At 39.0% G+C, this 24,267-nt stretch overlaps 1 protein-coding gene across 1 annotated transcript in view; it reads right to left on the reverse strand.

Moving 5' to 3' along the window:
* Window positions 1-24,267, reverse strand: part of NKAIN2 (sodium/potassium transporting ATPase interacting 2) — a 572,885-nt gene that overhangs the window by 72,520 nt on the left and 476,098 nt on the right. Inside the window, exon 4 of the mRNA XM_040599422.1 lies at window positions 15,787-15,987. Within this exon, the coding sequence (XP_040455356.1) occupies window positions 15,787-15,987 (201 nt within the window). The remainder of the gene's footprint in view (window positions 1-15,786; window positions 15,988-24,267) is intronic.

Here is a 24,267-nt window from a genome sequence, read left to right on the forward strand (position 1 = left end):
CTGAGATCAAACTCCCCAGATTAAACATTGCTGAAATGCAGGGTGCTAGTTCAGTCTGCTGATGGCAACTGTCATCTGTGGTTGTCCCTTGTCTGGAAACAGGAGTGATTACTTTTGTTGTTCTGGAAATACTTTAATTCTTGTTAGTGTCCAAATTGAGATTATAGGTCTCCCACCATCTGAGTTGATTCCCAGTAAGTATGCAAAAGGCTAATATCTTCATATGACTTTGTAAACAATTCTGTTGGGTTTTTTGTTTGTTTGTTTACAGACTATTACACAACAAGGAAACAAAAAACTCATTCCTTTTTCTTGTTCACGTTCTTCTAGATTGTTTTAATTAAAATGAATCAGCAAGTTTAAGCAAGCTGAACAACCACACAAAAGGAGCATTTCAGGATAGAGAAAGCAACATACTGTGGTGGAGTTTTGTTCGTCCATGATATTTAAAAATTGTGGGATTAAATTATGACTACTTCTGGTAATTTTTAGACTTTTATAATCACAGTGAACCTCCCATTGGCAGTACTATTTCCAAGATCAAAAAGAGACCAAAAATGTAACGCATATTGCTTACCTATGTTTTACATATAGCCAGTATCATCATTTTTAATGACATTAGCCTCTTTCAGCCAGTCAAAGCTTCACAACTCATGAAGGTGTAAATGTGCTGATGACATTTGGAAAGCACCTGATACTCAAGAAAATGACAGTTTGTTTAGTTAATGCAGTTTACATTCCTGTAAAATTTGCTGCATTGTCATATTCTGATCATTGCAGCAAGAAGCAATAATCATAGCAAGAAAGAGCTAACAGCCGGGGGAAAAATCCTTTTCTTATGATACGTAGTGATTTTAGAAACATCTTTACAAATCACAAAGCCACTGACACCTAAAATGTAGGTTCAGAGAGAGCACAAAACAATGATTTAGGAGATTAATGCTTTTGAAGGTGAGATCAAGTCATGCAGTTTGTAACAGAAAATGTTTGTAAGAGTCCACTGCAATCTTTGAAATGTATCTGGGTTATGTATTTTGTACAGTTGGTACCTAGCCACAGCACAATTTCTGCAGACATCTCCAGTGGAGGATCAGGAGCCTGCCTTCTGAAAATGAGGTAAGCACCACCAGCTGATAGAGCAAATGCCAAGTGGCTGTTTAGCTATGCTAGCTCATCGTAGACTCACATAGGAAAAATACTTTCCTCCTCCTTCTCCCATTTGTATGTAAATCTTCAGGAAACTAAATCACTTCCTAAAAGCAGGGATGGAGAAAGTAGTCTATTATTCCCTGACAGACCACAAAGTATTGTCCATATTGACAATCTGTTTTGTATAGGCAGGCTGCAGAAGCACTAAATCCTATTAACCTGTTCAAAGTCAAATGAAGACACTTAGAAAACAGAACAGATATTACATGCAGTGGTGAAAGCAAGCCGTATCAAAGAAAGGTTAAATGGATGCACCAGCTATTAGATTATGCACAGTTACAACTAGAAAATCCCCCCAAACCTTTCTGTCACCCGCTCTTGCCCTTCAGGATATTAATTATATCCCCCCAGTCTAACTATCTGACCATTCAAATACTGTCCTCTGTTCTGCCAATGCTAGTTTTTGAGATAAAAAATCAATTTCGTGCTAACAGGACTACTATGGGAAATGCTTATGTTATACTATGGTTTTACTGATGCACACTTCCTCTACCCAAAACATATGGCATTTTGTGTGTACAGACCACTCTGGAGATTTGCTGTAATTATGTCATGATGTGCCTATTGTTATGGATTCGACAGCCTTTCTGCATCTCTACCTGCTTTGTTCAAGAGCAGCTGCTGGCTTCAAGCTGTTCCCTGCTTCTGGCAGGAAGCTGAATGAAGGAGTGCTTTCTAGGGAAGACATGTTTTGAAGCAGACATACTGACAATAAACGAGTTCACTGGGGAGGTATAACATTGACTGGATAAAAGTCGAGTAATCATTCTATGATGATTTACCAAAACTGGGTGCAATTTGCTTTAAAATAAAAATTCCCTCTGCTGCTGGTGTCAGACGTGGCGGCCTTTAACTGATGAAAGTGTGGCATTTGCTTTTATGAAGTAGCTGATCTTTGGAGATTCATTAAGCCTCGTTATTTCTTCTTATGTATAAGTGACTATTAATACTTACTTTCTGAATGAGAGGAATGGGAAGAACAGGATTATCTGAGGCAAGGCTTGACGGTCCTTCTCTTCCACCTACTTTCCCTGCTTGTCGTGACTGGATACACTGAATTCAATTACTAAGGAAAGCCTTGGTAATCTCTTGCTAAAATGGTGAGTGCTTCAAATGAGACTGCCCAGCATTGCCTTGATTTCTGTGCCTGGTTTTCATTGTGAATCAGCTGTGTGTAGTTGGTCTGCACCCCTCCCAGCTTCAGTGGGAGCAAGGAGGACGAGAGGATGCAGCCCCAGACAGAACTCTCACAGAAAATGGGGCTGTTTGAACAGCAGTTTACCTAAATTGGAGACAGGGAATTGCATCTCACTCCCAGATTTATTTTCCTGATCTTTAGGAGAAAAGCATGTGGAAGGAGAAATGGTTAACTAATTAGGAAGAACAATAGGTGCAAAAATGTCGGAGATTCCTCTGCTGTGTTCTTGTTACATCCTCCTTGCTGGAAATGGCAGCTATTAATATTCCATTGACTTGAACCTCTAGGGTAGATTCCAGATGTCATTACTTGATCATTGTCTACATATAAGGAAAAATAAATTCTGTCATGTCAATGTTGAATTCCCATCTATGGCAACAATTGTTACCAGCAGACAAACACTCCCGTGGTTTTGCAGATGCTTTTTTCCTCAGGTTGTGACTACGCACACATGACCGATCTGTTTGCAGCAAACCCAGACATCCAAAAATAAAATAAAGCAAAGGAAAAGTCCCAACATTTCATTATTAATTTGTATACATTAAGAAATAGCTATTTCCTTTACTGTGTTCGGAGAAGAATGGAGGTTAAGTTGGCAGAGCTCAAGGGCACAGTTAAAAGAACGCTGCCTTCTGGGAAAAAAATCTGCTCTATGGGTTTTGAAAACATGAATCACTTTATGCCAATCAGTTTCAAGCAGTTGGGTGCTGAAAAATTGATATTGCAATAGTGCTGCAGTTTAGGTGAATGGTGCTGTTAAGAGGAGCATGTCTGGAAAGCCCCCCAAACTCATCAGCAGTCCACAAATGTGCTTTCTACCTGTCCAACAAGTGCTGAAGATCACATCTATTAAATAAATGGTGAGGACTGGTTGAAGTCTACTGAGAGTATGCGCAAAGAACAGATTACCTCTGATTTCAAGGTAGAGTAATTTTCTTAAGTTGGATGAAACAATGACATTTATCACTAATTAATATTATCTGTAACTTAAAATCTGGGCTTCAGGTGGAAGCTTCAGCAAATTTATGTCAAAAAGTTATCTCAGATTCCACTCTCCTTAGAGCTGCAGCACTGCAGATGTCAGAGAGCTAAGAATCCTTAAGACATGTCTACAGAGGATCTTTATTGTACACATTGTTTTGCATGCTACATAAGAACTAAAACCCTAGGATTTTCCCTACAAATAATGAACGTTCCTCCCATGCTACTAGATTACAGTTCATGTTCCTTTCCTGGACTCCAAGCTGTGGGGCCACAGCATGACACAAACACTAGCTTGAGATCTGGTTAGTGTTGGTATTACTACATCTCTACAATACACAGACCAAGTGTGTAATTGCCATGGCACTGTGGATGTACGGAAGTGTATATAGACATAGTAGCAACTGAAATAACTTGGAGAATGTCTTTTGGCCTAGAGGCCAAATGGTATGGCACAGCTTGTGTTCACACAAATAAGCTCTTTTTATCCTCCAGAAGAAGATGAGCTGATCCAAAGCGGCTATCACAGATGCTCCCTGCTTTGTGGTACCCCTGCACTCATGCTCTGACGATGTCTGGGACAGTGATAGCTCAGGTGGGGCAGTGCATGACAGGTACTGTAGCCAAAGTAAAACATGGATAGTCATGTTGCAATTTTTAGGATGTGCCCTGTCCAAGTATTAATGTACCATGAAAGTCCAGAGTCCAAGCAGCCAGCCAAGAAATCCAGCAGGAAAACAGGTACTATGTTAAATGTCACTTGCCTATACTTTAAATTAAGTTCATTGACACTGTTAAGACAAAACATTTCAGGGCTGATCCATTTTCCAAAAGAATCATGTTTCTTCAGAAAATTCCCGGTCAGCTCTGCTTCTAAAGTTGCATGAGAAACTTCAGTCATCAACATCAAAAATACTATGAGGAGATTTTTGACACGATTTTCATCAGCTGCCTCAGACACTTATTCCAATGGTCTTAGGGTACACAGTTGCCACAGAAAGTAACTACTTTTTTTTTCAGGAAGGCAAAAGCCTTGTTATGATGTCTGTGCTAGAAAATGAAGAAAAAAGTTACAGAATTCATAATGTAAATTATTGGGATAATTTTTACACATTCTAAAGATAAGGGGCATCTAAATGCTTCCTAGATTTCAATTTTCCCTAGGCATAGTTAGTATTTTTAGGGGCACAGTTAGCTCTATCAAACTTGTATTACAGAAATTTAGGAATCTGTCACTGAGCAGTACCTTCAATACAAGACCAGTTGCAGTTGCTGACACTGTTTTTGGTGAATATAACAGACCAGATTTTGTGAACCATGGGATTGGGACCAGAATTGTCACGACTAAAGCTACAAAACAGGTAATTCCATGTTTTCATAGATAATAATATACTTTTACATGTTCAGCTTTTGCACAGGAAGCTGTGCTAACAGCACACAAAAATGAAATATGAAGTATACTACATAAAGTGTACTACAAAAGTTTTGACAAATTTGAAAGCCTTACCTGAAAACCAGCTATAGTACTGGCCTTTTCTGCATTTTTTGAGAAAATGTTGTTCTCCATAACCAAGTGAGGAAGTTGGCTGTGTGTTTTATCACTCCCTCTCTTCTATTCAGGAAAAAATTACCTTGACTCATGAACTGAAGCCTCTTGCTTCCAGATTTGGAGATTCTTTATGGGTGTGGAGCAAAATGGCAAAATAATAGCTGTCAAATTGGTATACAGCAGAACAAGGCAGTACTGTAATATCAGCAAGAATACTGAGCATAGTGAAACTGAAGTATATCTATACTGTGAATGCTTTTTTAATATTTCTAAGGAGCAGCATTCATGTGTTTGTTGTACCTTCAGAACCAGCTCAGGAATGGGGTTGGTGAACCTTGACCTTGACTATGAGCTTTCAGTATGAAGTGGGGTTCCTTTTTGTTTAATTACATGTTGTAACCAAATACTTTTGATTTCAGAAACTTGTGCTATTTATTGTATCTCTTCTTAATATTGTTCTTACATCTAAAACACGTGTAATTTGGTTTCCCTATCATGTAAAATCACAAAAGAAAATCAAATGTACTAGGCCTTTTGTCCAGAAACTTTTCAAAACATAAAAAATCCTGTAGAGCAGGGGTTCTCAAACGTTTTAAACAGGGGCTGGCACGTGGATGCAGTGGCAGGCAGTCATCTGCGGCTGCTTGGTTTCCCCCCCAACCCCCGGCGGGGGGGAGCGGGGGGGGGGTCTGTAAATACCAGGGGCCGGATTGAAGACCCTGGGGGGCCGTATCCGGCCCGCGGGCCGTAGTTTGAGCACCCCTGGTGTAGAGGCTCACCAAAACTGGCTAAAAAGACCCCAGTCCAAGGCATCTGACCTGCGTATACCTGGAAAGTGTTCACATAAACTCTTATGCTATGACCACGTCACAGAAATGGTAACAGGACTGTGGTAGCACCAGAACGGAGGAATAATTTAAATCCCAGCTGTGGGAGGAAGCAAGCCAGCAAGCCAGTATCACCGATCAGCATAGCACCACCAGCATCGCCCAGCCCCAGGACAACCATGAGGCACTGAATGTAGGAGAACCATGATCTTATTGCTTTAGCATATAACTATCTACCCTACAGAGTCAGCCAGAATCAGTCCCCTGTGTGAAGGAATACATATGAGATGGTCAAAACAAATTGTCAAGAAACTTCCCTCAGTCCTCAAAAGTAATGGGTCTAATGCGCAGCTCTTGGTTGCTACAATTCTGATCCCTTCCCCCTACCCCCAATCACATGCACTATTTTCCTTTGCTAGTGCAAGAGGATCTATGAGAGGAAGAACTGCTTCTTCCAGTCTCAGCTCACTCAGCTCATGCTGGTGCTGTTGCCTTTCATTCTGTCAGGGAAATAAACCTGGTTGGTTTATTGGTCAGGTAACTATTTAAAGCTGACTTCTCTCCACTGAGTCAGAGCAAACTTGTTTTCAGACAATTATCATATAACAGCTTTGTACGAGCCCAGTTCATTAAGAAGGGAAGCTTTTAGGCAAATGAAGAAGTACAATTCTACTGACAAAGATCCCCTCTCATTAAAAAAACGTTTATGATTTGATGTGTACAATTCAGTTTTCTGCAAGAGTAGTGAAGAAATGCAGGTAAAATTTGATAGAAGCAACAACAGATAACACATGTAGGCATAAGGAAAGCTCTTATAGTAATCCTTCAAAACACTAATGACATATGCTCTAACATTACTGTCAGAGAAACAGCAATATACTGTGCTCTGAGGCAATGTCAAAGATGCCTGAGCCTGATGTTGCTCCTCTGCTAACATGGCACGACAGTGTTATTAAATTAGCACTTCACAATGATTCATACCCTCTTCCCATTGTGCTGATTTTGCCCAGTCCTGCAGTGAAAAAACAGTCTTTCTAAAGTACCAATCTATATCATTAAGAATCAATTTTCTTTCAATCACTGTGTTTCCCTAGAAAGAAACTTCACCTTAATTAAATAATGTTATTTTTTGCCATTAAGTTCAAAGAGTGAAAACTTGATTACACAAGTTCTTGTCTCCTTTCTCACGTATAAATATTCTCACCACTCTACATGCACAGAAAGAGGCAGCTGATGTGCAAGGTATGTGTGTGAGTGTGCAAGTGGAAGAGGTGAAGCCTGCTGTGGAGGGGGAGGGAGGTGGGGAAACAACATTAGCAAAGGTAAACCTGAGTGTGCACTTTCATGTGCAAGATGCGCTTCTTGCACAAATGAAGACCTTTATGTTGGCTGGAAAGGAAAATGGCGTCAGGCTTGTTACTGCAAATAGATATACTATATACTACTTTTGGTCAGCACAAAGGAAATGATGACTGGAAAATTAAGAATCCAGTGTTAGTTTACTGCTACATTTATGGGTCAGATGTTTTGCAAGAGCTTTGGCTTTTTGCATTAGCAGCAAGTAGATCTGATCTGTATCTTCTTTCTCCTTTCCCAGCATATCACATTGTATGTATTTTGAGCACAGGAATGGGATATGCTGGTTTATTAGCAGAACCCAAAGCCTACATCAACCAGTGACACTTCCTAAAAGATCAGTATTACCCACCTGAACTCAGTGAAGACCTTTAATATAATACAAGTTCTTAGATCGCTCCTTGCCCTGAGTCTTTGAAGCTCTGACAAAAGGACATGCCTGTCTACTTTTAGAAACCTGGACAAACCAGGGCAGACTTATGCTTTCTTTGATTCTGCTCATGCATATTTTGGGACCTACAGAAACTTCCTTTTGCTGTTTGCCTCATTCCTAACAGCATCATTAGATAGGCAGCTTCTGTTTTTCATGCTTTCCAATGACTCCCTCCCTCATCTTCCTGCCTCAACTTCTTTTGCCCCTCCTATCATGCAATCTGTCCTGCTGATACACCCACACACTTTACTCCCACTGTTCTCTTCATGTAGTCCTGCTCTGTCATTTGTCTCTGGAGGAACTGCTAGTATTTTTCTCTGTTCAGATCTCACCAATGTCTTCCCATATATATATATATATAAATAATAAAAGGAAAAAGAAAAAAGAGCTAGAATGTACTTTTCCATTGCAGAAGGCTTGTTTCCCTTTCCTGTTCTAAGTGCAGGAGTTTATAAGCTCTCTGTTCCTTTAACTTCTGCTGCCCTGCTGCTGCTCTGCTGATTTCTCAGTCAGTGAGTCCCAGCTCCAGAGGAGCATCCTCCCTTTACAAGTGCCACATACTTTCCTTGCTCCTGACAAATGCATGTCTAGACAGAGCCCATCTGAAAGGTTACTGCAGATATGATTTTCCACAGCTTGCTTTATCCCTCCATTTCGTCTCCTTAGTTTCTCCCAGTGAAATTCAACTACTCAACCTGCAAAGCTCTCTGTGGCTTGTCCCACATGGCTTGTCCCTTCCCGTCTGTATGGGAGTGCAATGGTGATGAGCCACCAGCTTGTTGTCAGCCTTTTTACAAATTTCACACTTTCACACACTTTCTTCTTTTACTACCTTTTAGGAGAATTTTCCACCAGATAACGCAAGGTTTACTCATTATTCTGCTTCATAGCCCTTTTCAAGGCTTTTGTATCATGCCTACAAAAAAGCTGATGATGGTCGAAGAGGAAGTGCAATGACACTGCAAACTGATATTCCCTCTCTGTTTTCCTGTCTTTCCTCTCTTTTCCATTTGTATGGGTTGGCTGGCTTGTTTTGTACTTTGAATGTTAGTTCTTTTGGACAGGAACTGCTGCTTTGCTTTGCACTCATATTGTCTCCAGTGCTGTTGGGGGCTTTTAAGTGATATACTGTCAGAAACATATCTGAGCATGTGAATCTAAAGCACAAATAGATGCTCCAGTAAAGAAATTCCTGTGAGAGTACACTATTCTGGACTACTCTCATCTCTCCACAAAGGCATGAGACTATTTAATGTCACCTGTGCTGTGCTAACATTAAGGGTTTTAAGAGTACCCTATTCTAATTATTATAAATCCTTGACAGAAGCAGGGAACATTAATGCTATTCTACTGTTCTAAGTGCTTAAATACATACATGGACCACCTTTCTGTAATATTTGATTACCTTGCAATGTTTAATGGAATTATCCTGGCAACATCTTTCTGAAATATTTAAGACCCATTGTTTGTATAGTACAGACAATAATTGGCATGAATTAAGCACCCTGGCAAAGGTCATACTGTAAGTCTGCAACAGAGCTGAGATTTTGAAGCTGGCATCCTAACTGCATAGCTGTATTATTGCATCTTAATAACACAGTTATGGTTCATGATGTTTTAAATCAATCTGACAGCATCAGAGCTTGAAAGGTATTATGCATGACACAGACTTTGCAGAATCTCAAACAGTATACATTTACTGTAACTAGTATGGATGGATAATTACGTATTACAAATTTTAAAGCATGAAATAATTTTAATGATTGCATGAAGCATATACTCATGTATAAATACAGGAAGGAACAAAAAGGAATTAAGACTAATATACAGCACATAAAAGTCAGTGGACAGGATCAGAATGAAAATGGTCAATACTTTTATGTAACAGTTTACTTATGGTTTTATTTATTTGTTATGTAAGTGACCATCAATAATGTAGATACAGGACATAGGAAATGCTTTTTCCCCACTCATTTTTACTGGAATAATATTACACAATTAATCTTTTTGAGGGCTATATAACTGAAAACCGAATTGGCTAAGGTGGTGCCTTTGCTTTAGTCTTATTCCCATAACTCGGGCACTTAGTTCCTCTAAGTGAGGGTGTAAGTGAGGAGTAAAAGACAAGCATAATAAATACTTTTAATCCTGTGCTGGGAAATAGATATGTAATTCTGTCACACTTATCTCCAAGGCTGATCTTTTATTTGCATATTTTCAGAGTTTTGATCTACAAATGGATTTTAATTTGTTGATTTTTGCAAGAACAGCCTTGTGGGAGTTGGGGCAGGTCATGCATAATCAGAGTAAAACACAGACAGAAGGAAGATGTAGAGAATCTGAGCTCCATTTCTGTATGAAATGCAATTACTATTATTATAATTTTCTTGTACCACACAAAGGCCTTGCTGTACTGGATGCCATCCACATTTAGAGGCTTTTTGAGAGATCCAAGAGATCCCTATCTATGCTAATGGTACACTGTCTTATAAACTGAACATGAAAAATTTAGGCACGCTTTCCTCTCCGCAACACTTGGGAAGAGGTACAGAGAAATGAAATGACTTTCCCAAGGACATTGTTGTAGGCCTGGAATTCGAACCCACTGACCTGAACCACAGCTCAGGGCCTGAACTAAAAAGATTTTCACCTCCTGTTACAAGATAAGAGTTCAATAAAAAGCACAAATGAGGAAAATTGTACCTAGTATCCATAGCTAGAATTAGACATAGATGGGTGCGGATGCCTGTGAAACTGTAAGCTTGTGAGTCTTCTTTAGCTGTGTGACCAAAAAGCTGGGGTGCATATACTATTTATACACAGAGATAATGACTGCCTTAAGCACTGGCATTTCATGCCAAGGTTGGCAGGGGTGCATACCCTGCACTGTGTCCCTCCCAGGCATTGCCCTTCCCATGGTGAAGTGGAAGCTATACCTACTATCGTTTAGGGGTGGGTGGGAAATTTTCTTCAGCCTCTACTCTGTAAATATTATACAGAATGCAACTCAAATTTCACAAACCACTAGCAAATCAAATCTCCATTACAATCACTGACCTCATTCTTTACCTGGAACAATTCTCTCCAGAGATCAGTGATTTAAGTATATCTATCCTTGATAACCCAGTAATCCTGAAAATGAAATAGCATCTCTGATGTAAGCAGCAAGAATCAATAACCATTAAGCACATAAGGACACTTTAATGTATGAAGTGTATGGGTATCCAAGTCATGTCATCACTAGACCCGTTCACTTTGGTAATATGTAGGCACCAAGGACATACAGAGTTGTGGTCCTTGCAGAGCACATTGGATGGTCCAGGTGCTCAAGATGTCATAGCTCTGTAAAAGGGTCTTCCCTGGAAGAGAAGAGTTGAGTGGAGAGTTTTGCCCAGTATCTGAGCACAGGCTGCACTGAGGGTTAGCTTTGTGCAACAAAACAAATTAATTGGATGTGGCTGAAATGATTCATTTTTTTTTCTCCAGGTATAAGCACAGCATTAAATAAATTACTGTTGCTGTCAAAGTGCAATGAAGCTAAGATCTCACCTCTACAGATTCAGCTATGATATTCACCAAGTATTGGGGATGGCAGGAAAGGAGCGAGCTGCTTCATAGAAATACCTTCCCCACATATTTTCCCAGACTGCAGGGTTTCACACAAAGCAGAACAAAGCACACCCTTAGTAGTTCTGTTCAGTTCCATACAGCTGTGTGCTGCAGGTGGTGCCCTAAAAAATGTTTATTTTGCAGCACTGCAGGCTGCAAAGCTGCATTCAGTGAAATAGATTCTCCTTCATTGCATTTTCCCTTCTTCACTCTGAACCCCTCTTTTTAACAGAGTCTGTCATCTTCCACCAGCATCACCCAATGCACTAAACGCTCTGTGTCGCAGGACAACAGAATAGTTGTGGCTGCTTTGCAACCCCTATTATCACTGTGGACTATTCCAGCCCTGCTTTGCATACATAAATGCTAAATACCCAAATTGGGACAATCTTTGTTTTATAAGAGCATTTTTTTACACACATTAGTTCTCAATTTTTCCCCATTCTGAAGATTTTCTAAATCATGACCATTTAGCTGGTCTAAGTATAGAGGCCACCAAACTAAATTTTCTGTTACTTCTTCAGGGTAAGCTAAACCAGCAATTTTGTCCAGTTGTTTGTTTATCCTGAGAAAAATCCACTCCTTGGGAGAAGCTGGCAAAATATCTGTGCATCATCACATTTAGTCTCCAAGGTCAGTGTCACACAATGAACAATACCACGCTGTTAAATGGGATTACAATGGGGACTCTCCTGACCTTTGGGGTCATTTAACATTCCAGTGCTGTAACTAATACTTTGTTTAAGCAGCAGGAGAAATGAAAATTCCTCAACATTTCACTCTTAAAAAAATAAAATCTGTGTTGACCTGCACAAAATTAGCAGTGGCATTTGTATGGTTCACAATGTGATGCCATTTGCTCCTAGGACATGTTCCTTGGGAGAGAGAAGGCCTCTTGGAGACTATGAGTATTCTGCACCTCCTCAGCAGAGCATCTGTCTGCAATCACTGCAATATTCCATAGCCCACCCTGAGACTTGCTTTTTAGAAAGTATGAACTATGTGGGCTTTATAGCTTTTATCTTAGCTGTCATATTCTTTCCACTGAGTAATCCACAGCAAATATCACATCGATGTGAAGCCTAACCTTCTGTAGTTGGATTCCTTGTGAGCTTGCTGGCAAGCTGTACAAAATACACTCAGTGTAATGTTTTCAAAGACTGATATAAGTGGTCCTCAATGATGCTAAATTCCTTTGTAACATTTTATCTGTAGGCAGTAGAAAACAGCCTTAAAAACATGATGCAGTACCACCAGTCCATAAAAAAGCCAAGATCAACATTAGCTTGATCATTGTCACGAATGTACAGAAATACAAATAGAAAACAAGTAACCAATTTGTAGATTGCAATTTATAGTTTTACAGTTAAAGTGCAAGATCCATTTAAGTGCCCATAAAAGAAAACTGAAAGGAAAGATTTCTTTCTACTAGCTGGAGACAAAAGTGATCTAAAGCTCAGGTTTGTTGAAAGCTGAAAACCAAGCAATGTCTACTCTTCTGTTATATGTCACTGAGCAGTACCAAGTAATTCCTCTGTTTCTCACCACATTTAATAAGACAGTGAATTTATGCTAGTATTTCTATTAGAAAAAGAACCCCATACACACAACTGAAAATGTGAAAATGATGTAAATGGTAAAGTTGCAAGTAGGAGGTCTGGAAAACTGACCCATACTTACACTGTGTAGCTCTTTACCTATGATAATCATATTTACAGTAACATGAGTGGAAATATAAAATCAGCCATAGTTGCCTACAGCTAGTGGATTACCAACAGTTTGTTATCCTGAACCATTCCCCTGGCTTGTAAAGAAAGTTAGAAACACAGATCTGTTTAGGCACAGACACACAAAACCCCTTGTTGCATCAGGAACAGAATTAGTATTGAACTATATGTTCCTTGAGTTTCTTGTTCATCATTCATTACATACAAAAGACTAAGGCAGAAAAATAACCTGGATATCTCATTTGAAGGGCTTGATGATAGAAAAGTCTGCAGAGGGATCTGGACAGGCTGGATCAAAGGGCTGAGGCCAATTGTGTGAGGTTCAACAAGGCTCAGTGCCGGGTCCTGCACTTGGGTCACAACAACCACACTCAGCAGTACAGGCTTGAGAAAGAGTGGCTGGAACGCTGCCCAGAAGAAAAGGACCTGGGGTGCTGGTTGATGACTGGCTGAATATGAGCCAGCAGTGTGCACAGGTGGCCAAGAAAGCCAACAGCATCCTGGCTTGTATCCAAAACAGTGTGGCCAGCAAGACTATGGCATTGATTGTCACCCTGTCCTTGGCACTGATGAGGCTGCTCCTCAGATATTGTGTTCAGTCTTGGGCCCCTCACTGCAAGACAGATGCAGAGGTGCTGGAGCATGTCTGGAGAAGGGCAACGAAGCTGGTGAAGGGTCTGGAGCACAAGTGTTACGAGGAGCAGCTGAGGGAACTGGGGTTGTTTAGCCTGGAGAGGAGGAGGAGGCTCAGGGGAGACCTTATCACTCTCTACAGCTGCCTGAAAGGAGGCTGTAGACAGGTGGGTGTTGTTCTCTTCTCCCAGATGAGAAGTGACTGGACAAGAGGAAACATCCCCAAGCTGTGCCAGGGGAGGTTTGTGTTGGGTATTAGGAAAAAATTCTTCACTGAGAGGGTTATCAAACACTGAACAGGCTGCCCAGGGAAGTGGTGGAGTCACCATCCCTGGCCACATTTAAAAAAATACATAGATGTGGTACTTAGGGATGTGGTTTTGTGGTGGACTTGGCAGTGTTAGGTTAACAGTTGGACTTGATGATCTTAGAGGTCTTTTCGAACCTAAATGAATCTATGATTTTATGAGTTAATTGTTATCACTCAAACAATTGTTATTGTTTCTAAATAAATTTTTATATTTATTTTTATCTTATTTAATTATTCACACTAATTTTATTGTACTGATTACTTTGTCTCTATTGCATCAGCTGTAGCTAGTCAAAATTGCAGGTGTGAACTATCTGGAGAAAGGGTTGTTTTTGTATTCCAGACCTGTCTAATGCCTGCCTTACTACCTACTTGGTTAAGGTGCCTTTGCTCTGCTGCAGTGCAGCAAGTTGAGGAGCATGGAGGACACCTGGGTTAGCTCCACTGAAGGGAGGCAACTGGGTTTCCAGGCGAATAAGTCACCAATCTCTTCCATGCAGAGCTCCCAGAGATATCTTGACACAGAGATTTATTGTCTTGAACTCACCTAGTCCTTGGCTGCAGGGGAATTATAGAAGACTGTATCCTACAGCACAGGCAGCGTCTATAGGGCAGGAAAGAGGGTGGTGGTGTGTTGCAGCACAATCAAACTAGTAGGCTGCAACAAGGCTTTACCCTTGGCTAGATTCTACTGTCTGTGCTGTATCTCCTTCCTCCAGAGGCCAAACCACACTGCTGCTCCTCTATCCCTCTCCCACAATCCTCAGGGCTATTTAACCACTTGGCAGGAAAGAGCTACACCTGCACCTTATCTACATCGGTCAACCCACCGCCCCTGAAGCCAACCCACAGTTGTATATTATCAATGCTAAGTAACCCAGATTCATTCCTCTACACTTGGCCATTTACAGCTAGGCTGAGGAATAGACAGATGGAAAAGCTGCTCAGTTTTGGGTAACTGAGGACCATATAGTATATTATGGACTGTCCAACTACCTTACATTTACTTCTTGATCTAGTTAACTAAATTTCCTCTCATTTACCAGTATGATCAGTCTTGGGACAACATATTGGAATCTTTTGGTCAAGAGATTTATATGGAGGGAGCCATGCATGTAGATACTAGTCCAAATTTATGTGTATAGAAACAGTTTTATTTGCAGTCATGTATATCTCCATCTGGGTATAAACATGTACGTATCACCAGAATAAATATAAAAGTGCAGATTGTCATTGAATGTAATTAAGTCAGTGTTTATGTCATCTTTTCACCTAGGTCAGAGACAACACAAGGCAAATGATTAGTACAGGTAAATACTATTGAAAAACCTACCATTTCTTCCCAAAACAAATTGTTTTCATTCCTTACAAACTTTCTGCAGTGTATCAGTGGATTCTTATCCTCCTACAAAGATTTAAGGTTTCTGTTTTTGATTTTCATTCAACATTTTGATTTTTTGGGAAGAGCCTCCCCCATTCTCCTCCAGTGCACATTGATTAATATGGTTAAAGACAGACTGATCATTTTTGAGTCCTGTGAACTGATCAGTGAACCTATTTTTACTGTTGAAAAATTCTCCTTCATTTTGGCTTTTCTTTCATATTCAATCTGGTTTTCACAAATATAGCTGTAATTTGTTATTATGTCATAACTTTTATCCTATAGCACAATTTGGATGTACCTAGCTGTAAATGATTTGTGGCATGGTCAGTGGTCAAAGTGGAGATTAGGAAAACAGACTCTGCCATGTCAGCAGTTCTTACAGCAATAAACATGTATAGTGGAGCTTTTTGTATACAGGTGTCTTGAACTAGCTGCATGACAACAGTTTCATAACAAAACTAACAGAGCCAGGGTCTGTGAATGAATGCCACAACAGTCTGCTATTCTGGATGTTCTGCTAGAGGAAATCTAGAAAAAATGGTAGAAGTGAAGCTATCTGCAAAGACTTACTGCAAGGAAGATCTGAAGAGAACTGTGAGCCACTTCTATGTACTGATATTCAAGAAAACACCCCGAGACAGTGATATAGCGATGATCCTCTGGTGCCCAGTCTGGTGCTGGCGTTACTGAGGTCACGGTGCAGCCTGGCCCATTCTCCATCCACCAAGAACGATGCATTGAGATATTAAAGGTCAGAATGAGATCTGTTTCCTGCAAAAACACAAGTGAAGAATTAATGTGCTGGGAGGGTACTCCAGTATCAAATGAGATTTCACAGGATGCATAAAGAAGCAAAGAGCAGTGGTAAAACTGCATTGTCACATGAAAGGTAGAGGAGCTTGCCAGCAGCAAGCACAAGTAGCTGTACCTTGGCAGGCAGAACTGCTTTGGAGCAGAAGAATAATCCTGCAAGCCAGGATCTGTCCCTAGACATTATGGTAGCCTAGACTATAGCAGTAATTTCTGTTACAGTGCGCGTTTTCCTGCGGAAACCATAAGCACTGATGAACATGTACATTTACATAGCAACCCTCCTCTGCTCAGTCCCTAGAAATACAGCCCATATTTTGGCTGTCTGAGGTATCAAACTATACAAGAGTCCTCAGGAACCAATACTTCATAGACTTTAATATGTGTGGGTGATCTGCAAGGGGTTTTGTCTCATGTGCCCTGTGAAGCACACCTGTGGTAGCTGTACTGAACTATTGAAGATGTCAAAAAAGGATTCTGTTTGCTTAAAAGCAAAACCTCTTTGTAATGCCTCTGTCATATTTCTAACTTCCTAGGAGTCCTAGTAAGGAAACGGCTAGTAAGTGTTACCTTGTTAAAAAGAAGGGGCAGAGGCCTGCAACCTTTAACTCCTATGCAGCTACTGCAATGGGGTAACTAGTCAGCCATGCTTTACATTAAGATTGAATTCATAAATAGTTCATAAAGGATTAATAAATGATTAATATAAATCATAAACAATACTATGGATATGACTGTCATAAATTATACTTGGTTGCACATTACTTGAGGGTGTTATACATAGTCATAACAACACTATGGACTTTGTGGGTTCTGTAATAGTCTACAGTGTTTACCAACCCTTTATAAATAATTTAGAAGTATAACCTCATTGCAAAGTGTGACTAGTCTGTGCGCACATGTGTTCAGTCATGCAAAAAAAAATTGCTTTTAAGTAATCTGCAAAGCCAGACTCTCCCCACACCTAACCTACATTTTCTTCAGCCTGTTGATTACATTAATAATTAAGATTCTCATAAGGATTTTAAAATGCAACTATTTAATTAGGTTTACCATGCCAAAAGGAATAGAATGCCATTCTGTAGACTATATGTTGTGTTCACATTTCCCTTCCTTTAAAATTAGTCATTTTTCAGTCCACTTATTTTCCCTTTTTTGCACTAACTCATGCAAAGGTAACCACCCAGGGAGGTTTTGGAAGATGTCATGAATGACATGTCAATCGATCTGTGATTACACTTGACACTGTAGTGTAGCTGAATGTTTTTTCCTTAAGTAAAGTTGCAGTTCTTGTCTAAAAGTGCAGAAACTTTGTTCAGGTAAAAAAAATCAGTTACTATCCTCCATAAGCACACCCAGCTATCAGATGACAGGAAGGACCATAGATATTTTTGTGATGAATAATTACCCCGCATTCTCATAATAGCCCAATATGGCTAATAACAAACAATAGGAGAAAACATGTGACGTTTCACATGAATTTAGTTGTGCAACTAACTTGAAGCATTTAAAGGTGATCAAAGCAGCAGTGAACATTTGTATAAACTATGCAAATTTCCCCCAAATGGATGTACTTACCTATGGCTACAAATCTGCACCCCAAACAAATCTCTCCTTTCTCTGGACCCCTCCCTACCAAAGCTGCAGGCACCAGAAAGTGTCTGAGAGATGTTTTTTGGAAATGGCCACTTTTCCCTTACATCTAAACCAGAAGACTATTTTTCTTTCTGGAGTCAGGGCTGTTACCACCCCTTAGTAGCACATTGGCCTTCTCACCTGGTGTAAGAAGTTGAAGAATGGGTATCTTTGGAGTAACATTACTTATAGATTTATTCCTGAATGACTAAGATTGGAATCCATCATGTTATTGTCAGAAGACCTTTAAGCCATTCTCGTTACCATGGAAAATTCTTAACCTCTAGTCTCTTATCAGAGATGCAGCATGAATGAATAGGACTCATTGTCTGGCTCTATTTTGTCATTTGCAATACCTTCAGAAGAATTGTGATGGACTAAAAATATTTTACAAAGTGCAGACAAGGGAAGAAGAAGGTATTTCTTGAAAAAGAAAGGGATAAACTGGCTTGCAGGAACTGAGTATTTGTTATGCATCTGCCAGATTAAGTTAAAATGAATGAAGAGGAGCTAGACAGAGAAGTCAAAACTGGCCTGTGTGGCTAGAACATCATTGCTCTAGAGACAGTTATGTTTACCTAAAAAGGGTGCAGTAATCAAAAACTTTACACATGAAAAGCACAAGTAGATTTCCAAGTTACACAGGAAATTATTCACACATTAAAATATTATTAATTACATATGTAAATAAAACATCACAAAGTCCAGCTTTCTTCCATTGCTGAATTTATTCCCAGATGATTTTCTGAAATAATTTGTTATATTTAGGCAACTCCCTTGCTCCCAAATAAACTTTTTGCAGTTAATTTTAATGCTATGATTAGGACTAAATAAACTTGTTTTGTTCAAGAATAGTCTTTTAGTGCTTAACAGTAAAAAATTGCAGACCTTTATCAGATCTATATTCTATTTCTATCTCTAAGTAATCAGTAAAATGCTGTATTGTTTCCTCTGCTCATAAAATAGACCTGATACTTGTCACAGAATTGTTATATTCCTTAATTCTTTATAGCAGTTAAACCAAACAAATCTTACTGAAAGCCTCAACTTCAAATCTTAAAGAACTTGGAATAAAGTGGTTAAGAAGGCTTTCAAGAAGCATAGCTGTTACAGATTGAACCAATTAACAAACAAGGTCAACCTCAGAAAGCAAAACAATAAACAGACGTGGAATCTGATTCTGGTAAGATTAGACATCATCCGTGGCTCAGGGTCAAACTTAGCTGGCATGAGAATGATAATGAAACCAGATTTTGACCAGCCAACATGTACGTTAGACCCTGTAAATTCATATCCCCAAAATAAACGGAGTAAGAAGAAATACAGAAGGAGCCTATTCACTTCAAAGTCAGCTGCAGCACAGTAAAATCTTCTCAGGTATAAATTGTTATGGGCTTTGAACTTGTTCATAACCTTCAAACCATGTCCCCCCGTATGCAATCATATCAGCAGAGCAGCTCCTGTTGCTCAATAGTGAAGGTCACCCAGCTTGCGAAAAAGTTTTAGTTTTAAGTGAGAAAACTGTTGAGGACTTGGATCTCCTTGTAGAACTGTGTAAGCTGAGGAGGGGATGATGTATCCATCATTAACATCTTTTATACTGAAAACATTTAGAGCTATTTTTGGACAGACTCTGCTTGCTATTTACTTTGTTCACTGTTTGAATACAGTTTTAGTGGACACAGACAAAGTCTACACTGGAAGCTGGGGATTTGTTGTACTCTCCAGTGTATTTGCCGTCTGTTTTCTTTCCAACATCTGTGGCTCAAACATTGTTCAGGGAAATGCAGAGAAATAGTCTGATAAGCCTTGAATCTATGAAACTTAACAAGAATTGTTGATACACATTGGGCATGCCGATATGGTGTGGTTCACAGTCTGTATGTCAAGGAAGATTTTATTATCCTAAATTCAACAAACAGCTGCTTCCTTCATGGACACAGAAATACATCTGTATGAGCTTTATTGATGATCACTGTGCTGTTTTTGTAAATCCTGCTGGTATTTTGTAAAGCCTGTTAATGAAAATTGGTGCATTAGAGTAGATGTTGATATTCATCAAGGAGGAAAAAACCCAAGAAAATATTTAGTAGGACCTCTTTGCTGACATTCTTAAAATGCACTGATATTTGTAACGGTCAGAAGTACTGCTGGATTAGACAAAGGATACAGTTTGGAGGTCTCAGAGACCCAGATTTCAGAGATTAGAACCTGAGACATCTTCAGACTAAATCTGTAATTTCATTTCAGCTTAGTTTGTAAAAACCGCTGAGCTCTGATGGTTTTGTGGCTGTACTTAATATGCTAGATAACAACTTTTGCTGGGGTTATCTGCACAGTACATAACTTTTCCTGGCTGAGGACAGCTGATGACAGAACATGGCAGCAGAAAGCTTTGAAAGAGCTTCCAGAAAGAAATACAACCTCCTCTGCATTAAGAAGCAACAGTACAGCAGTGCTCATAACGAATATAGCTCTGTGTTTATTGTATTGCTATTAGTACATATTAGTAAGTATGCCATCTCTGTGTAGAAATAGCAATATATTACTGTTTCAACTATTTCTGTCTGGTGCGGCTTACAGAAGCTGACTCCAAACACAGTGCCAAAAGAAAAAAGAGGCAGTAGTCATTCAGGCTGATTCTCCTTGAAAGTCCCGGAGATCTCGCAGACTCAGGGAAATTAAATTGTACTGACTTCAATGGTTGAGGCTTGCTGTGTCATGGGAAATAAGTTTCTCCCATTTTTCTAATTAGGAATTGCTGAAATCTGTGCAACCCTGCCAAGCTTCTGTACAGGTTTTGTCAAATACAACCATGTAACCACTTGTTTCATTTTTCAAACTCAAACTAGCAAGAACAAGTTGCTTGGAGACTGAATGATCACACAAGGTTTCAGTGATAAAAGAACAGGGTCTGAAAGCATTTGTAGTTCTGGATGCCTCAGATGCACAGAGGCCTCTACAGTCATTTTTTTTTCTTCTGTTATCTCACTTTCCCACTAAAACTATCTCCCTTCAGGCAGTACCATTTTCTCATGCAAGCAGACTTTTTCCTGTCTAAAGAAAAAACTGCCCTCACTGATGGGCCAAAATAGAGCTTAGCAGATGTGTTTCTTTTGATTTTTCCTTTTTGTTTTCATTTTTTTTTAATCCACAGTTGATATACAGGAAATAATTGTTGTATAATTGTGTAGAGATCATGGATATTTAAGGTTTCTGATCTTTTTTATCTTGTTGTATCTGACCTGATTTTTACCTTGTCCACTTTTTGTATGTGTGATGCTTTCCCTTTCATATGAATTTTTTTCAGTAACCTAGAATCCTGTTCTTTAATTTCATCTTACAAAACGATTTTGCACCATTATAATTTCAAATTTAATATGGAATTTGATTTACATATGTGTCATTAATTAAATATGATTTAACCAGTCCGAATCCACCCAAGAGATTTACTTCTGAAGCTTCTCCATGAAAACTAGCAAAAATTGCCTTACTGTTAGCTTTTCTCAGTTGTCTGTTAAAAATGTTCCAAATGTATCTTAAGTGATTTCCAATGCACTTCCAAAGACTTCGATGAATTAGTTATAGATATACCAGCATGAAAGAAAGAGATGACTCAGGTGTTCTGATTTTCTTCTGTAAAATGAAACTGGAGTCTTATATTAATGAAACACTGTAAAATAGACCTCAAAAAGCATACAGGGATTGACACTGTCACTTACTATTCTGTTATAAGATACCTATCAATAATCTTACGAAATTGTTAGAGCTGCAATGTTATCTTAATTAAGATCCTCATATTTTTCTAGTATTGTAATATGTAGACTGGCAAACCTAATAATTTTAATCTGTTCTGTTTCAACTCATTAAAAAAACCCCAAACTGCTAAACTCCAGAATATTAATTTAATCAGTTCAGTGACATCAACATTTTTTATTAACAATTTTGTTAATAAAGTTTCTATCTATATAGTTCTTAAATTAAAAATATCAAAAGGAAGTAGAAAGTTTCAGTTTGTATTGCAAGGTTAAAATGATTTCCCAGAATATTTTTCATATTTAAACACGATGTATTTAGACTAAGAATGTTCTGGGTTAAGATCCGTTGAATTTTCTTTTGTGCAGAACAAGAGAATTAAGCCAATTCTAGTAGATGAATGTTACTTGTCACAGGGACTGAAAGATTGCAGTCCCTGTGCTATCATACAGAAATTTTAATTTAGCTCATGTACATATTTGATAAACATCCTGAGCACTAGATTTTTTTAATTTCTTGGGAAATGATTTCTGGAGGACTTCAGCTTGTGCAATGATAAAATACATTGAAACAGGCAACTGACCAGAGGCACTCACATCCCAGAGTAGTATCTAACTGTGGAATCTTACATATTACTCACTGTGAAGTAATCAGGGATATCATTCTGGAAGTGAGAAAATTTATTGAAGCAAATTAAGTTAAATGTTTTGAAAAATTATTGGTTTGCCAAATTGCTATTCTCTGGGAAAACCAGCTTGTCTCCAGACTTTGTTAATGTGGGTATACAGTGAGCAGTTTTCCAGCCTCAGGTGATGTTATGTAGCTTTATCCTTACTGGTGGGCATGGGGTTATTACCAGAACTTATTACATCCGACAAAAACTAACTTCTTTCATTCCAAAAGAGAATCCTATTCTAAAGTTTAGATTAAACCTGAAGGTACAAAGATGCAATTTAGGTATTTACTGGTGTACCAAAAGATGATGATCCCACAGATATCTTATTAGAGAGTCCGGCTTCTGCTTCAGGGTGAACTGAGCAGCCTGGCAGGGGTCCAGAGCTGGAAACAAGGTGGTGGAACATGCTCTCTTTTCCCACATCAAAGTGGTGTTCCATGAAACGAAACTAGCAAAGGATTTTATGATTATACTAAACTCAATGTGGTTCTGGATCTCTTTCTGAAGTGATGTGAATGTTATGAATGGTTCCCAAACCCTGGTTATTCATTTTGAGCTGAAAACACATGATTTCACTGTTTTCACAATGCATCAGCACTGCATAGTTATGAGTATGGCATAACGCTTTTAAAGAAATTTAAGTTCTTTAGCTTCTCAGGACTGTCCCATCCCGTCCCGTCCCCTCCTTTTTAAATGGTAAAGGAGGTGTGTCTCTTGGTTTACCCAGGCAAATACACAGATCAATAGTGCTTAGAATTCAAAGACACAAATATAAATAACCTCTTAATTCTAAATAAAACCCTTATAAGCACAAGGACATCTTATATTTGGATAATATCCAAATATGCAGACCTTCCTGTGAGCTGGGAACACAGTTCTGCAGGCTGTAAACAGGAAAGGTCTAGGCCTTGAGTAAAATAACAGCATGAAATGTATATCCTTAAAATCCTTTTCTAGGATAAATGGTTTACTGAGTTGCCGAAACACCTCAATATTTTGCTTGATCATTTCTGTGCAAGGCAAAATTTTAGCATGGTCCAACATTTAGTAAGGAAGGATGCAGAAGTCTGTGGTGTAGAACTTACACATCAGCTGCTTTATAGAGTATATGCAGAAGGAAATTCCAGCTGATGTCATTTGTTCAGTGTCCCTTGGTTATTACATAGTTTTAGGTGCTGTAAAACAAAATGCATGTGTACAGTGACAAACCTTTGTTTTGTTTCCTATGACTTTTTATTCTCATTTAAAATGTAAATAATTATCTTGTCTAACTTTTTTTTTTCTTTACACAACTCAATGCATTCATGACCCTAAGGTGGAGCTCATGTCTACAGTGAAGAAACTGTTTGAATCAGCCTCTGCTGCTAAATCTAGAAAAATCTGCCACCTGCAGCATGTGCAGGAAACAGTAAGTACACTTCAACAAAGTTCTCAGAACACAGAAACTGTTGTTAGGACTAAAGTGGTGTTAAGAAACATGAGATCATTTTCATGCAGAAGGATTTCATGAAATATCAGGCTGAAGATAAATATATGTTGTACATAGTGCTCTATAGTCTAAGCACTTCCAGCAACCAGTGATTTTATACACATAAAGATTTCAGAATAATTAAAAAGAGGCCTGGATGAGTTGGGAAATTATTACAAAACACATGGAGTCATCTTACTCAGTTTGATTCAAATCTAGCCCAGGTGAATATTTTCAAAAGGTTTTACTTCTGTGGGGAGGTTGCAATGAATTAAAGCATCAATTTAAAATGCATAGCTAGTCCTGACAACCCACTTGCATTCTCCGTATGAAATAAAATATCCAGATTAAAATGGTTTGTATTCCTCTGCAGTCAATAGAAAGGACACAGTTGAAAGAGAGTGCTAAGTATTCCTAAAGGACTCTGAAAAGCTACTCAGGGAAACTAGATAAGATGTTGAGCAGGAAGCCAGCCACAGACTGATGGCAAGGAAGCACAGAGACAGAAGTGGAAGCATGGGCCATCTCTATAGGGCCTTATTCCCCCTGTTCAAGAAATGGTGTGGAATAATTATCCTTCATCGACTACTTCGGGCTCTTTCACCATAACTTCTTCCACTATTGACCAGGCTGATAGATGTCATCATCTGCAGAATTAGATTCAGATCTGAAGCTGTACAGCATTCACCTAGCTTGCAAATTTGGG

The sequence above is a fragment of the Falco naumanni genome, chromosome 6 (assembly GCF_017639655.2).
Source record: "Falco naumanni isolate bFalNau1 chromosome 6, bFalNau1.pat, whole genome shotgun sequence".
NCBI classification, from domain to species: Eukaryota; Metazoa; Chordata; class Aves; order Falconiformes; family Falconidae; genus Falco; species Falco naumanni.